The sequence below is a fragment of the Mercenaria mercenaria genome, chromosome 16 (assembly GCF_021730395.1).
Source record: "Mercenaria mercenaria strain notata chromosome 16, MADL_Memer_1, whole genome shotgun sequence".
NCBI classification, from domain to species: domain Eukaryota; kingdom Metazoa; phylum Mollusca; class Bivalvia; order Venerida; family Veneridae; genus Mercenaria; species Mercenaria mercenaria.
The window spans coordinates 51,558,627-51,574,402 of NC_069376.1; the positions used below are offsets into that span (position 1 = coordinate 51,558,627).

Sequence of the window (15,776 nt, forward strand, 5' to 3'; positions counted from 1 at the left end):
AACAAGAAACTAGAAAATGCTTTTGTAAAAAAGCGCATGTCTCCCCAAATGCAAAGTCCTATAGGCAAGAAGTCAATAGGGGTCAGGAGCGAAAGTCAAAGAGACACTGATGGTTGGCTGCAATAGGGATCATCTACTTGGCATGTCCAGTCATCCCGCTTAATTTCAACACTCTTGGCCTAGTGGTTCTCTAGTCACTGTTCAGGCTCCTGTGACCTTGACCTTTGATCAAGTGACCTCAAAATAAATAGGGGTCATCTACTCTGCATGTCCAATCATCCTATTAAGTTTCAACATTGTAGGTCAAGTGGTTCTCAAGTTATTTCCAAAAAATGATTTTACATGAACAGGCCACTGTGACCTTGACCTTTAATTGACTGACTCCAAAATCAATAGGGGTCATCTACTCTGCATGTTCAATCATCCTATGAAGTTTCAACATTCTGGGTCAAGTGGTTCTCAAGCTATTGATCGGAAATGGTTTTCAATGTTCAGGCCCCTGTGACCTTGACCTTTAATGGAGTGACCCCAAAAACAATAGGGGTCATTTACTCTGTATGAACAATCATCCTATGAAGTTTCAACATTCTGGGTCGAGAGGTTCTCAAGTTATTGATTGGAAATGGTTTTCCATGTTCAGGCCCCTGTGGCCTTGACCTTTAACAGAGTGACTGCAAAATCGTTAGGGGTCATCTACTCTGCATGACCAGTCATCCTATGAAGTTTCATCATTCTGGGTCAAGTGGTTCTCAAGTTACTGACCGGAAATGGTTTTCAATGTTCAGGCCCCTGTGACCTTGACCTTTCACAGAGTGACCCCAAAATCGTTAGGGGTCATCTACTCTGCATGGCCAATCATCCTATGAAGTTTCAACATTCTGGGTCAAGTGGTTCTCAAGTTACTGACTGGAAATGGTTTTCAATGTTCAGGCCCCTGTGACCTTGACCTTTAATGGAGTGACCCTAAAATCGATACGGGTCATCTACTTTGCATGTACAATCATCCTATGAAGTTTCAACATTCTGGGTGAAGTGGTTCTCCAGTTATTGATCGGAAATGGTTTTCCATGTTCAGGCCCCTGTGACCTTGACCTTTGATGGAGTGACCCCAAAATCAATAGGGGTCATCTACTCTTCATGACCAATCATCCTATGAAATTTCAACATTCTGGGTCAAGTGGTTCTCTAGTTATTGATCGGAAATGGTTTTCAATGTTCAGGCCCCTGTGACCTTGACCTTTGACGGAGTGACCCCAAAATCAATAGGGGTCATCTACTCTTCATGATCAATCATCCTATGAAGTTTCAACATTCTGGGTCAAGGGGTTCTCTAGTTATTGATCGGAAATGGTTTTCAATGTTCAGGCCCCTGTGACCTTGACCTTTGATGGAGTGACCCCAAAATCAATAGGGGTCATCTACTCTTTATGATCAATCATCCTATGAAGTTTCAACATTCTGGGTCAAGGGGTTCTCTAGTAATTGATCGGAAATGGTTTTCAATGTTCAGGCCCCTGTGACCTTGACCTTTGACAGAGTGACCCCAAAAACAATAGGGGTCGTCTACTCCAGCAGCCCTACAACCCTATAAAAGTTGAAGGTTCTAGGTCAAATGGTTCTCCAGTTATTGCTCGGAAATGAAGTGTGACGTACGGACGGACGGACGGACGGACAGGGCAAAAACAATATGTCTCCTGGGGGAGACATAATTAATGTAAGAGGGTTTTTCCAGAAAATCGCAAACTTTATTTCAAAAATAAGCGAGGCATCAAATAATTATTTTAACTGAATACTCGACAGGACTATAGAGTTTGAAATTCAATATCTGTCATATTATTTAAGTATTTTTTAAATAATGGATAACAGTCAGTGCTAGTCAGCGCACACTCAGTTTTTGTCCTATGAAAAGAAGCGGCTTCCTTTCAAAATCATTTTCTCAATCTCACAAGATCCAGTCAAAAAAATGTGATTTCTGTTTTCTAGGCTGCTAGTCAAGTTTTTCTATCGTCGGTAATTTTATCCGAAAGACACCAAAACTCTATCTTTTAATAACACCCTTACTGGACACTAGTGTATATATATAAGTAAATACTTTTGTAAGGAAGTGTATTCTTTGATCTTTGCATACAATTACTAAAGCAATAAATAATTTGATACAATGGTAATTGTTACTTCATTACTTCAGAACAGAAATGACTCACACATACTGAAAAATCATTATTTTTCCTAGGGGACTAATTTTCATAGATTTTGTGGTTCTTCAATCCAATAGAACAAGCAAGAGGGTCATGATGACCCTGGATCGCTCACCTGAGTAATATGAGCTACATGTCTCTAATGTAAAACTGATGCTAAAATATTAAGAAAGTAGGTCAGTAGGTCATATTGAATTTCATGCTCACTGAAAGTCAGTTTTAAGATCCATGTGCAGAACTGTATATGTCATTCAAATTTCTAGGCTGTATCTTAAGAAACGAGAAAGTAGGTCAGTAAGTCAAGGTCACAGTCAAATGACCCCTAATTACTTGGGTTTATCAGGTAATTATGATTAAACAGTCTAGGAAATATGATCAGATAATTTTTGAATTATTTTTTCCTATATAACTCATATAAAAACTAAGTGACCCTTGGGTGGGGCCTCATTTCACCCCAGGGGAATAATTTGAATAATCTAAAAGAGATTCTTGTTAGAGAGCCACTAGGCAATGCTACATACCAAATATCAAAAGCTTAGGCCTTAAACTTTCAGTCAAGAAGATTATTAAAAGTTTTTTCTATGTAAGTCTATGTAGAACTTGGGACCCCAAAGGGCGGGGCCTCTTTTTACCCCAGGGGCATAATTTGGTAGAGGACCACTAGGCAATGCAACATACCAAATATCAACAGCCTAGGCCTTGCAGGTTCAGACAAGAAGATTTTAAAAATATTTTCCTATATAAGTCTATGTACAATTTGGGACCCCCGGGGCGGGGCCTCTTTTCACCCTAGTGGTATAATTTGAACAGTCTTGGTAGAAGACCACAAGGCAATGCTACATACCAAATATCAAAAGCCTAGGTCTAATATTGTGGTTTCAGACAAGAAGATTTTTTAAGTTCTTTCCTATAAATAAGTCTATGTAAAACTTGGGACCCCAGGGCTTGGCCTCTTTTCACCCCAGGGGCAAAATTTGAACAATTTTGGTAGAGGACCTCAAGGCATACCAAATATCAAAGGCCTAGGTCTTATGGTTTCGGACAAGAAGATTTTCAAAGTTTTCCCTGTGTGAGTATATGTAAACAATGTGATCCCCAGGACGGGGCCATATTTGACCCTTTGGGGATAATTTGAACAATCTTTGTAGAGGACCACTAGATGATGCTACATACCAAATATAAAAGCCCTATGACCTGTGGTTTTGGACAAGAAGTTTTTCCTTTCGGTTGCCATGGCAACTAGAGTTCTGCATGGAATTCAATTCTTTGAATAATTTTGAAAGGGGGGCACCCAAGGATCATTCCTCTAAAGTTTGGTGTAATTCTGTCCCGTGGTTTTCAAGAAGAAGATTTTTTTTAAAAATGTTCATGGACGCATGACGGACGACTGACGACGGACAATGGAAATTGAGCGGTCACAAAAGCTCACCATGAGCCTTTGGCTCTTATTTGTCTTATCTTTTAAGTTTGAAAGCCATAAATAATCCCCATACTATAAAGTCATTCTGGCCAAAAGCACAAAACTGTAAGATCACAAAATTAAATGATTTCACAGTAACTGGAGACTCCACTTTTTGTACTTGATACTTGATAAGAACAAAAACATCACCGACTGGCATATAATATTATAGTCTCATTACAGCTTAAATGTATTTGGGCCTTCTCAATAACTTATTTTCCAGACATTCAATATTACATGACTGCAGCAGTTTATGCAGCCACTGCAGTGCAGCCTGTTATATCAATATCAATTATATTCTAGTAAATGGCTCCCAAGATAAACTGCAGTTTTGTAAAACCATAAAATAGGGAACCAGGATGCAAATTTTGAAAACCGAGTCTGGAGGCTAGCCTAAACAAGAAAGCCACAGTGGCCTTAAATACCTCGCCTGGCCAAGACTATATGACAAACCTTACATGGATGCTACAGACCAAATCTGGCTATGCTCCATCAAGCAGTCCATGTTTTTTTTTTCTATTTTCAGCTCTGACAGCCTCTAAAATCAGTCAAGCAGAACCATTTGAACAATATTGAGAGAGGACCTTACAAGGACACTACAGACCTAATTTGCTATGATCCATGAAGTGGTTCATGAGAAGTTGTTTAAAGGTGAAAAGCTAATGCCAGACAATGTACACCAGACACAGGACCATCACAATAGCTCACCCTGATCTTGGTTCATGTGACCTAAAAACCTGCATCTGATTGGCTGATTCTAAACAAAGTTTTGAAATTGACCAAAGACAACATCACATTCCAAGACTGCTTTCAAATGTCATTTCCATAACCATGGACCCAGTTATCTCCCTTTAAAGATTGAACATAATGTAAGGTATACTGTACCAGGTCCGTTGAGTGTAAAGTTGCTGATTGCAACAGTTGTGGCTTTCAGGACCTCGGCATCTGATGACTTCAACAGAGCAACCAAAGGTGCAGCTAGGGCATTTGTTATTGGGACTTTCACTGAAATTATTACAAAACAGTCTTTAATCAACCTAAAAATTTCTGTTTTACACTTCAGACTAATTGTATTTTTCAAACATTTTTTTTTTCAATTAGTTTTGATATCAGCTGGTGACATAATTTTCTAGTTTATAACTGTTGACACTAAGCATGTTCACAATGTCTTTCAAAATAAACTGAAGTAAAACTCACAGAAATGTATAAACCTTTAGCCTGCTAAATTTCTATAATGAACTTGTCCATCTTTCAATTTGGACAGTACCATTAGCTGTTAAAAGGGCTGCTAACCAAAAAGATACTGACTGAATGGTGAACAGTGCAGATCTTGATCAAATTGCACAGACATGCAGGCTAATCATGATCTACGTACAGTGGTCGCAAAAGAAGAATCAATCATGTCTGGCATTGTAGGGTTAACCCTTAGCCTGCTGGTGGCAGATGATTCTGCCTTTGTGACCAGTGCAGACCAAGATAAGCCTGCACATCCATGCAGTCTGATCATGGTCTGCACTGTTCGCTATTCAGTCAGTAAATTTTTAGTAAACACCCCTTGAAATGATAAATGGTACTGCCCAAATTGGAAGATGGACCAGTCCATTTTAGAAATTTAGCAAGGTAAGGGTTAAATGATCAAAAATATGATGTAAAATTTTACTTTTATCACTTATTTCCGAGTAACACAGAGCAGCTGACTTCTGAAGTTCCGTGTTGTCTGAGAATGTAAGAATGCCAAGAGCACGTATATGGTTCTCATCTAGTACAGGATTCTTTGTATCCTCTGAAATAAGATAAAACAAGATTCATTTCAAGTTGACGAGATATTAATAAATAAATTTTGTCTTTTTGAGGTTAGTTTTAGGAAAGTCTGAGAGAAACTTAAATTGTTGAGGGAACAAAATTTGTGTCACACATATCTCAGAGAGTATTTGACCTAGAATGATCAAACAAAAATGGAATATTTAGGTTTTTTATTCATGAGAAGGTGTGCATCTAGGGCTTTTGTCTAGCATTTCATTAAGTAAGACCACAGTTATAGCCCTTGATTTAGTAAACAAGAAGACCATGATGGTCCTGAATCGCTCACCTGTCCCCACGAGAGTCCCAGTTTGAACTGAGTATGATGTCATTTTTTCTATTATTTGACATAGTGACCTAGTTTTTGAGCTCAAATTCTGACCAATTTTAATGAAGATCCATTGAAAAATATGGCCTCTAGAGAGGTCACATGGTTTTTCTATTATTTGACCTAATGACCTAGTTTTTGAAAGCATGTGACCCAGTTTTGAACTTGACCTAGATATCATCAAGGTGAACATTCTCGCCAATTTTCATGAAGATCTCATGAAAAATATGGCCTCTAGAGAGGGCAAAGGTTTTTCTATTAATTGACCTAATGAATTTTACCTAGATATCATCAGGGTGAACATTCAGACCAATTTTCATGAAGATCCATTGAAAATATGACCTCTAGAGGTCAAAAGTTTTTCTATTTTTAGATTTACTGACCTAGTTTTTGATCGCACGTGACCCAGTTTCAAACCTGACCTAGATATCATCAAGATGAACATTCAGACCAACTTTCATACAGATCCCATGAAAAATATGGCCTCTAGAGAGGTCACAAGGTTTTTTTATTATCTGACCTACTGACCTAGTTTTTGACAGCACGTGACCCAGTTTCAAACTTGACCTAGATATCATTAAGTTGAACATTCTGACTAATTTTCATGAAGATCCACTGAAAAGTATGGCCTTTAGAGAGGTCACGTTTTTCTACTTTTAGACCTACTGACCTAGTTTTTGACCGCACGTGACCCAGTTTCAAACTTGACCTAGATATCATCAAGGTAAACATTCTGACCAATTTTCATAAAGATCCCATGAAAAATGTGACCTCTAGAGTGGTCACAAGCAAAAGTTTATGCATGGACGGACGCACGCACGATGGACAACAGACGCTGCGCGATCACGAAAGCTCATCTTGTCACTTTGTGACAGGTGAGCTAAAAAAATATGCCTGAATGTTTGTGTTGCATAACTATCTGATTCACAAGAAGCATTTGACCTAAAGTCATTAAACTTTACAGTAATGTTATTCTGCATTTTTGATGTCATGCCCCTGTGGTTTTAGTTGGGATTTACACACTCCACCAATGCCTGAAAGTAAAATTGAAGACCATGAAAGCCCTGTTCAGCTCACCTTATTTTACCCAAGATCATCAAGTTTCAATTAGACCTACATTTCATAACGTTTAACACTCTTACCAAGTTTCATGTAGATCAGGTAGAGAATATGGCATCAGGAGTGTGAGGTGTAAACAAGGTTTCTACGATTTGTTCAAGTGATTTAATTTTTGTCCCTAGATTCATTCATCATTAACTTCATTTCAGAAAAAAATTACGTGAAGATCAGAATGAAATGTGGCCTCTGGAGTGTTAATTAGTGTTTTCTATAATTTGCCATAGAGGCATAGTTCTACATCCAATATGACCCAGTTCCAACCAGATCTACATTTTCTAAAGGAAAAATTATTCTGACCAGCTTTCATGGAGATCAGGTACAAAGTGTGGCAACAAGATTTTTTTTAAATAATTATACATTGTGGTTTAGTTTTCAACCCTAAATGATCCAGTTTCAAACTTGTATTTGATCATGGCAATTATTCTGACCATTCTTTATGAAGACAAGGCAGAAAATGCTGCCTCTAGAGCAACATTTTCTGCCTTGTCTTCATAAAAGCATGGTCAGAAAAAATCTTGTAATATAGCTGTATATTACCTGTATTATAAGAATGATTTTCATGAAGTTTTTATGGGTGAAAAAAGTAGGTCACTAGGTTGTGGTGGGTCTTTAAAATTTCACCAACAACCAACCAAGCAGACAAAATATGACCTACATTTGTTTAAAACTCTTTATATTCAACATGCACACTTTTCTCATGACTTTTACTGATTGTGCAAGGAAGTTTTGTAGTGCATAAATCAAAACAAGAAACGCGGCAATGCCACGAAACCAGGTTTTCAACACTTTTCATAAGAATAAACAAGAGTGCCAGAATGTCACAATATACGCCCGTCACAGCAAATTTATTTACTCTAGCACTTGTATTTGCAGATGTAATTTTAATTTTGTGGTTGTTTAGTAAGCATTGCAATTCTTTTGTTTTTCTAAGTCCACAAAAAAACTCCTTACCAGGTAGAGATACCTTAAAATACACCTAAAATTAGAAAGTAACAACTATGTTGTACCACAGAAAAGTGGTCTTGGTTTTTCCCTACGGTCAATTATAAAAAAGTTACAATATAAGTTATTTATAGTAACAACTAAGGGAAGTTAATCTTAAAAAAACAAAAAAAACAAAAAATTGTAAGTCCACACAGAAATCCTTACCAGGTAGAGACTGGTCAAAATACACCTCAAAATTGGATGTAACATGCATGTTGTACTACAGAAAAGTGGTCTCGATTTTTCCCTACATCTAGTAATGAAAAAGTTACAATATAAGGTATTTATAGTAACAACAAAGGGAAGTAATTCTAAAGAAGGGAACTGCGCAAGACACTTCGTCTCATGATGGTGTATAATTGTGCCAAGTTACATCAAAATCCCTCTATGCATGAAGAAGATATGTTCCGGACAAAGTTTTCATTCTTGTATCCTTTGACCTCTAAGTGTGACCTTGACCTTAGACCTAGGGACCTGGTTCTTGTGCATGACACTCCGTCTCATGATGGTGAACAATTGTGCCAACTTTCATCAAAATCCCTCCATGCATGTAGAAGATATGCTAACCCTAACCCTAACCTAACCCTAACCCTATTTTTAGTAACAATGACCTTGACCTTGATCCCAGAAACCCCAAAATCAATCCCAAGCTACAACTTTATATAAATTTTCTATAAACCAAGTTTCATCATGATAGCCCATTCCTAAGTTAAGTTATTGACCGGAAACCCTTTTTCTATTTTAAGTAACAGTGACCTTGACCTTGACCCCAGAAACCCCAAAATCAATCCCAGCCTTTGTCTTGATATAAGCTACATACTTACCAAGTTTTATTCAAATATCTTTACCGAAACAAAAGTTATTGACCGGAAACCCTTTTTCTATTTTAAGTAACAGTGACCTTGACCCTGACCCCAAAAACCCCAAAATCAATCCCAGCCTTTGTCTTGATATAAGCTACATACATACCAAGTTTTATTCAAATATCTTTACCGAAACAAAAGTTATTGACCGGAAACACCAGTTTGACGCCGCCGCCGCCACCGCCGCCGCCCGCCCGACATCTACCCCAATCTAATAACTCAGGTTTTCGTTGAAAACCTGGTTAATAATAAGTAAATTCCTTTCAAGACATGTTACGATATTAAAGAAACGTTACCTCAGATATTGAAGTTATGGCTTTTTAGCTAAAGTTATTTTTTGTTCTCAATGCTGATAATTTGGTTTACCTGAAATCTGATATATTAAAACGTAAAATGTAGATTCTATATCCCTACAAAAGACTTCATAAATTCTTATATTTATCACTTCAATGAATCATTTTGAAAGCGTTTCTTATGATTTACTCATTTTGAAGCATTAAAAGTGACTGTCATCAAATGTAATTGTAGTAGATAGGTAATGAGACACTGCAATTTCTGTGTAATTATATATTTGTAAGCAGTTCGACATTCTCTGTAACTATAGCTTAACATGATCATTGCTTTAGGTAGAAAAACAAAAAATGCTGAAAAAGCATAATTATGGAGAATGACTAATTTTGTTACAGGTCCACTAACTTAAACAAACTATAAGGTGTTTTATCTATTGCTGTAAAAAAGGTAAGCAGGTAACTTAAGATATTCAAATTAATTCACAACTATAAATAGAAAATGATAACTAAAACATTATCGGAAAAGTCAATTATGTCTTTATTAGTAATTCAGGGTTTACTTCATGGTAAATCAAGGTTTTCATTATAGTCAATACGATTCAAAAGGAGTACAACTATTTTGTCACAGATAATGGTTTCACTACATGATTCCCCTTTTCTCAATAATAACATAAACATGTTATCGTTACAAATACCGTGCGCGAGCAGTAACTATAAAAAATTTTGTTTGGGTCTCTCATTTACAATTATATCAACAATTATCACCTGAATCAAGTGCATTCATGAGTGGAAAATATTGATGGTAAAATGGTGTAGGGGTCTGCATTATATAATCTTTAATAACTTCTTTTAGGTAAATTTTTGGTAGGTTTTGGTAAGCTTATAATAAAGAACATGTCATTCTTTTTCACTCAGAATTTTTTCATGAGTTTTAGACTCTTGGCTAGTCTCGGGTTATGAATTTACTGGGAGACAAAAGAAAATTCAGTATAGGCTGCCTTTCAAAGTGTTGAAAGCACAGACACTTGGGGTCAGGAAATCCCACCCACCCCAGTCCTCCAACCCTAGTTAAGTATAACAAATTTTTTTAACATTTTAACATGTATTGTGCATAGATGATTTTGTAACAATTTCAGTGTTTCAAAAAGGCATTTTTTACCATACATGCTCTTAAATTAACAACAGTGAAACTGACACTTTTATGATCGTCACTTATGCTCAATACATGTTAAAATGCTAAAAATTATTCGCTAAACTTAACCAGGGGGCAGAGGAGAGTGGGGGGGGGGGTAGGGACTTGCTTCTTGTGCATGGCACTCCATCTCATAATGGTGAAAATTCATGCCAAGTTACATCAAAATCCCACCATGCATTAAGAAGAAATGCTCCGGACAAACTCATTCTTTAATCTGACTTTTGACCTCCAACTGTGACCTTGAACTTTGAGATAGGAACATAGGGTTTGCGCACGACACTCTTTCTCATTTAGGTTAACATTCATGCCAAATATAAACAAGAATGCTCCATGCATGTAAAAGTTATGGTCCGGACAAAATCGGACGGATGATTGCACGCATGGATGGATGCACGCAGGCACATACACCGAACTGCCAAAAGTGGCGACTAAGTCGAGCTCACAACAAGCAGGCTTGACAACTAGAATGACCTAGTTTTGAACTTGAAGCAATCTGACAAAGTTTTAAGAATATAATGTGGCCTTACCATCTTCTAAATATAGTAACAGATTTTGCACAGCTTGTCTTTCATTGTCCATCAATACTGAACTGAACTCCGAGTCTCCATTGAACGTACTTGACCTTCTGCTTGATGTGTTGCCAGGGTAACAGCCACAGGTCACACAACATAAACAACAATCAAGTATCTTCTTTAAAAGTTCAATAATTTCATCGAGAGGATTTGGCTTTGGGCGTTCAATCTTGATTTCAAACTTCTCCATAACTGCTGATGTCTGAAATAATAGGACAAGAATTGAACGAAAATCAATATACAGTTATGACCACTGTGATTTATGTTGACATCCACAACTATATGTAATTACTAGTAATATGTTTATTTCCCTTCACTGAAACATAAATATTAATCAATGTGACAATGGCACAAAGAAGTTCTTCAATCCTGTATTCAGCCTACAATTATTTAAAGTCTGTATTCAATTTCAATTCATAGCATACTTATTCTCAATTAACAGTCCTGAATTTGTTAGAATTATACCAAGACTAGTATTATAAATCATATGCTTTGCTTTAAATTTTGCATTAAGCACACCATTCATTAATGAAAAAAAGGTGTTAATAAAAGCAAGCTAAGGCTGCACCAACTTAGCGCCATGGAGCTGATAGGTTTACGGAAAAATTTTTATATAGGAAAATGTTAATTAAATACCAATGAAATTAATCATAATGACCCATTTGCATTCCTTACATTCGTTTCAAGCTAGCTACTTAACTAAATTAGACTGGACATGAAATACATATTATAATTGCTAAAACTTGGGATATATTTTTCATGGGAGAATGCTAGGATGTGTAGAAATAGCATTTTTTATCAACAATTGTTGTTTTTTTCCTGCTGGGTAGACAGATTTTGAACAATCTGACTATTTCGATGCTGTACACTAAAATGGTTCATATCTGAAGAAACTAGAGCTATCACTGAGCCCAACAAACATGAAGTTTCTGAAATGACAAGTTAAAATCCAAACTGAGTATGGGCGCCTCCAAGGTTTGTCACGACCATGACCCCAGTGGGGCCCGAACTGTGATGACCCCTGGACTGAGCGGCTGACACCTTATCCACTAGACCACCACTCCTCTTACTATTTAATCTTACTAACAACAAACGCCCTTTCTAATTTTGAAAACAATATCTAAAGGGCTAAAACACTTAAATTCATAAAGAATATAATTTGTATTGTGTTTCACAACTTACTTCATCCAATTTCTCAATGTCTTCTTTTTTCCTTAACCGAAGTTCCATCTTTTAAAAAAAATCCAATAACTTTTTAAAGAAAAACAAAACAATTGCATTCAGTTTTCTACAATTCTATATAATTATGCGAAAATGTTCATTTCAAATCCTTTTGTAAGAAACACTCAACCCAGGCAATATAGCACAACTGTCTTATACTGTACTGTAAAGACATGCTGTGGCCATGTATCAATAATCTATAAGTTTACAAACATGCTTTTAAAAGGTGATAACTCGGGGAAACACTTTTGACAGGCTGTGACAGTCTTGACTTATCAATAATCTAAATATTTACAACCATGCTTTTAAAATGTGAAGCTAGAATGAGTGCTGTTGCCAGTAAACGAGATGTTCCGCAACAATCTTAAAGACATGCTGCCAAAATCAACAAGTCATGCTGCTAGTCATGGAGATATGCTGCCACAGTCAACAAGACATGCTGTGAGTCAAACAGACATGCTCCAACAGTTGATGAGTTATGCTGCCACAATTAACAAGACATGCTGCCAGTCAAAGAGACATGCTTCCACAGTCATGCTGCTAGTCAACAACACATGCTGCCATAGTCTACAGTCAAAAAGACAGGCTACAAGTCAACAATACATGCTGCTATAGTCAAGGAGACATGCTGCTAGTCAAACAACACATGCTGCCATAGTCAAAACATACTGCCAGTCATCAAGACATGTTGACACAATCAACAAGACTTGATGCCATAGTCAATGAGACATGCTGCCAGTCAACAAGACATGCTGCCTGGTTATTCAATAAGTTATGCTGCCACAGTCATTAATACATGCTGCCAGTCTAACATACACACTGACAGCCAATGTGACGGGCTGCCACAGTCAACAAGACTTGCTGCCAGTCAATGAGTTATGCTGCAACAGTCAATGAGAAATGCTTCCAGTCAATGACACATGCTGAAAGTCAATGTAACATGCTGCCACTGTCAACAAGAGATGCTTTCAGTCAAACAGACATGCTGCCACAGTCAACAAGACATGCTGCCAGTCAACAAGACATGTTGGAACAGTTTAGAAGACATGCTGCTACAGTCAACAAGACATGTTGCCATAGTCAACAAGAGTGCCAGAATGTCACAATATACGCCAGTCACAGCAAATTTCTTTACTCTAGCACCTGTATTTGCAAATGGAATTTTAATTTTGTGGTTGTTTAGTAATCATTGTAAGTCTTTTGTTTTTCTAAGTCCACAAAAAAACTCCTTACCAGGTAGAGATACCTTAAAATACACCTAAAATTTGAAAGTAACATCTATGTTGTACCACAGAAAAGTGGTCTTGTTTTTTCCCTACGGTCAATTATAAAAAAGTTACAATATAAGTTATTTATAGTAACAACTAAGGGAAGGTAATCTTAAAAAAAAAAAAAAAAAAAAAAAAAAAAAAAACCCAAAAAAAAATTGTAAGTCCACACAAAAATCTTTACCAGGTAGAGATTGGTCAATACACCTCATAATTGGATGTAGCATGCATGTTGTACTACAGAAAAGTGGTCTCGATTTTTCCCTACGACTAGTAATGAAAAAGTTACAATATAAGCTATTTATAGTAACAACAAAGGGAAGTAATTCTAAAAAGGGAACTGCGCATGACACTTCCTCTCATGATGGTGTATAATTGTGCCAAGTTACATCAAAATCCCTCTATGCATGAAGAAGAAATGCTTCGGACAAAGTCATTCTTGTATCTGACCTTTGGCCTCTAAGTGTGACCTTGACCTTAGACCTAGGGACCTGGTTCTTGCGCATGACACTCCGCCTCGTGGTGGTGAACATTTGTGCCAAGTTATATCAAAATCCCTCTATGCATGAAGAAGATATGCTCCGGACAAAGTTTTCTTTCTTGTGTCCTTTGACCTCTAAGTGTGACCTTGACCTTAGACCTAGGGACCTGGTTCTTGCGCATGACACTCCGTCTCATGATGATGAACAACTGTGCCAACTTTCATCAAAATCCCTCTATGCATGAAGAAGAAATGCTTCGGACAAAGTCATTCTTGTATCTGACCTTTGGCCTCTAAGTGTGACCTTGACCTTAGACCTAGGGACCTGGTTCTTGCGCATGACACTCCGCCTCGTGGTGGTGAACATTTGTGCCAAGTTATATCAAAATCCCTCTATGCATGAAGAAGATATGCTCCGGACAAAGTTTTCTTTCTTGTGTCCTTTGACCTCTAAGTGTGACCTTGACCTTAGACCTAGGGACCTGGTTCTTGCGCATGACACTCCGTCTCATGATGATGAACAACTGTGCCAACTTTCATCAAAATCCCTCCATGCATGAAGAAGATATGCTCAGGACAAAGTCATTCTTGAATTTGACCTTTGACCTCTAAGTGTGACCTTGACCTTAGACCTAGGGACCTGGTTCTTGCGCATGACACTCCGTCTCATGATGGTGAACAACTGTGCCAAGTTTCATCAAAATCCCTCCATGCATGTAGAAGATATGCTCCGGACAAAGTCTGTGGACGCCGCCCACCCACCCGCCCGCCCGCCCGCCCGCCTGCCCGCAAGGGGCATTCCCATAATACGTCCCGTTTTTCAAACGGGCGTATAAAAATGCTGCCACAGTCTATGAGACATGCTGCCACAATCAACAAGACATATTTCCAGTCAACAAGACTTGGTGCCACAGTCAGGCATGCTGCAAAAATCTATCAATGATCAATATGTTTTTAAAAAATGAATGGTCAGTTCAAAAGGGATCATTTTACAGAATTATATTTCATCATGTGGGTACAGCCTATATCAGTAATTAAATTAACTGAGAACTTAAAAAAAAAGTTTTCAGCATTGTCTTACTTTAGTAACAAATTAACCAGGGGCAAGTAAGGCAATTGCTGATAGTGACTGTCAAGATTATGAAAAACTGTTAAATATGAATGGTCACATTAAATGGCAACATTTTACAAAGAATCAGTAAAAATGAAAATTTCAATGGAATTTAACCAGATGGTCACTTTTAATATCGCCACCTCATAAATGTTTGTATTCCCATTGCTAAGTATTCAATTTCCTATTCAATATTCCAAGTTTCAAGACTCATTTGTGAGCTGACACCTACCAAGTGAGGAAGTATCAATAATTCATGGCACCATTGTTCTACAAGGTAGTCTGAATTTAAATTAATATTCAATGGTTCCAATACTGTACAATCATTTAATTTCGAGGGCATGAAATTTCGTGGTTTTGATCAAAACAGCCATTTCGTGGGGATATGAATTTGTGGATTTCAACTTTTGCATATAAAATGAATGGGAATTTTACTTGTTCGTTGACATTAAATTTCGTGGATTGACTCAACCAAGAAATCCACAAAAATTAGTCCCCTACGAATATTAATGATTTCACAGTATAAGCAAAGAGAATAGCCTTTAATCCTCCATTATGCGAAGACCTAACCATAATTATAATGTATCTTTTTCGTGGTACTGTAGATGTGAATATATTGACAATAGTTTTATTTCAAGCACTATATTTGTTTACAAAGTGATTCACTAATTCAAAACCAGCATGCATATTAGGCAATTATTATTTCCTAAACAAAACAGCTTAAGCTAATACAATGTCTATCAAAAAACACCAAATTGACAATGATGTCTACAGGCTCAGTGAAACTGCAAATATATTAGATAAAAAAATAATAGTTGTTTCTCATGTCATTAACATACATCAAAAATTGTCTAAATTGTCTTTAAGAAATGAGAAGTATTACTGTATTG

The 15,776-nt window shown here is 37.1% G+C and overlaps 1 protein-coding gene across 1 annotated transcript in view; it reads right to left on the reverse strand.

Moving 5' to 3' along the window:
• The window catches only part of LOC123539888 (uncharacterized), a 93,122-nt gene that overhangs the window by 63,814 nt on the left and 13,532 nt on the right, over positions 1–15,776 (reverse strand). Inside the window, exons 2-4 of the mRNA XM_053527069.1 lie at positions 10,761–11,007; positions 5,315–5,437; positions 4,540–4,659 (exon numbers count right to left, since the gene is read on the reverse strand). Of these exons, the coding sequence (XP_053383044.1) occupies positions 4,540–4,659; positions 5,315–5,437; positions 10,761–11,007 (490 nt within the window). The remainder of the gene's footprint in view (positions 1–4,539; positions 4,660–5,314; positions 5,438–10,760; positions 11,008–15,776) is intronic.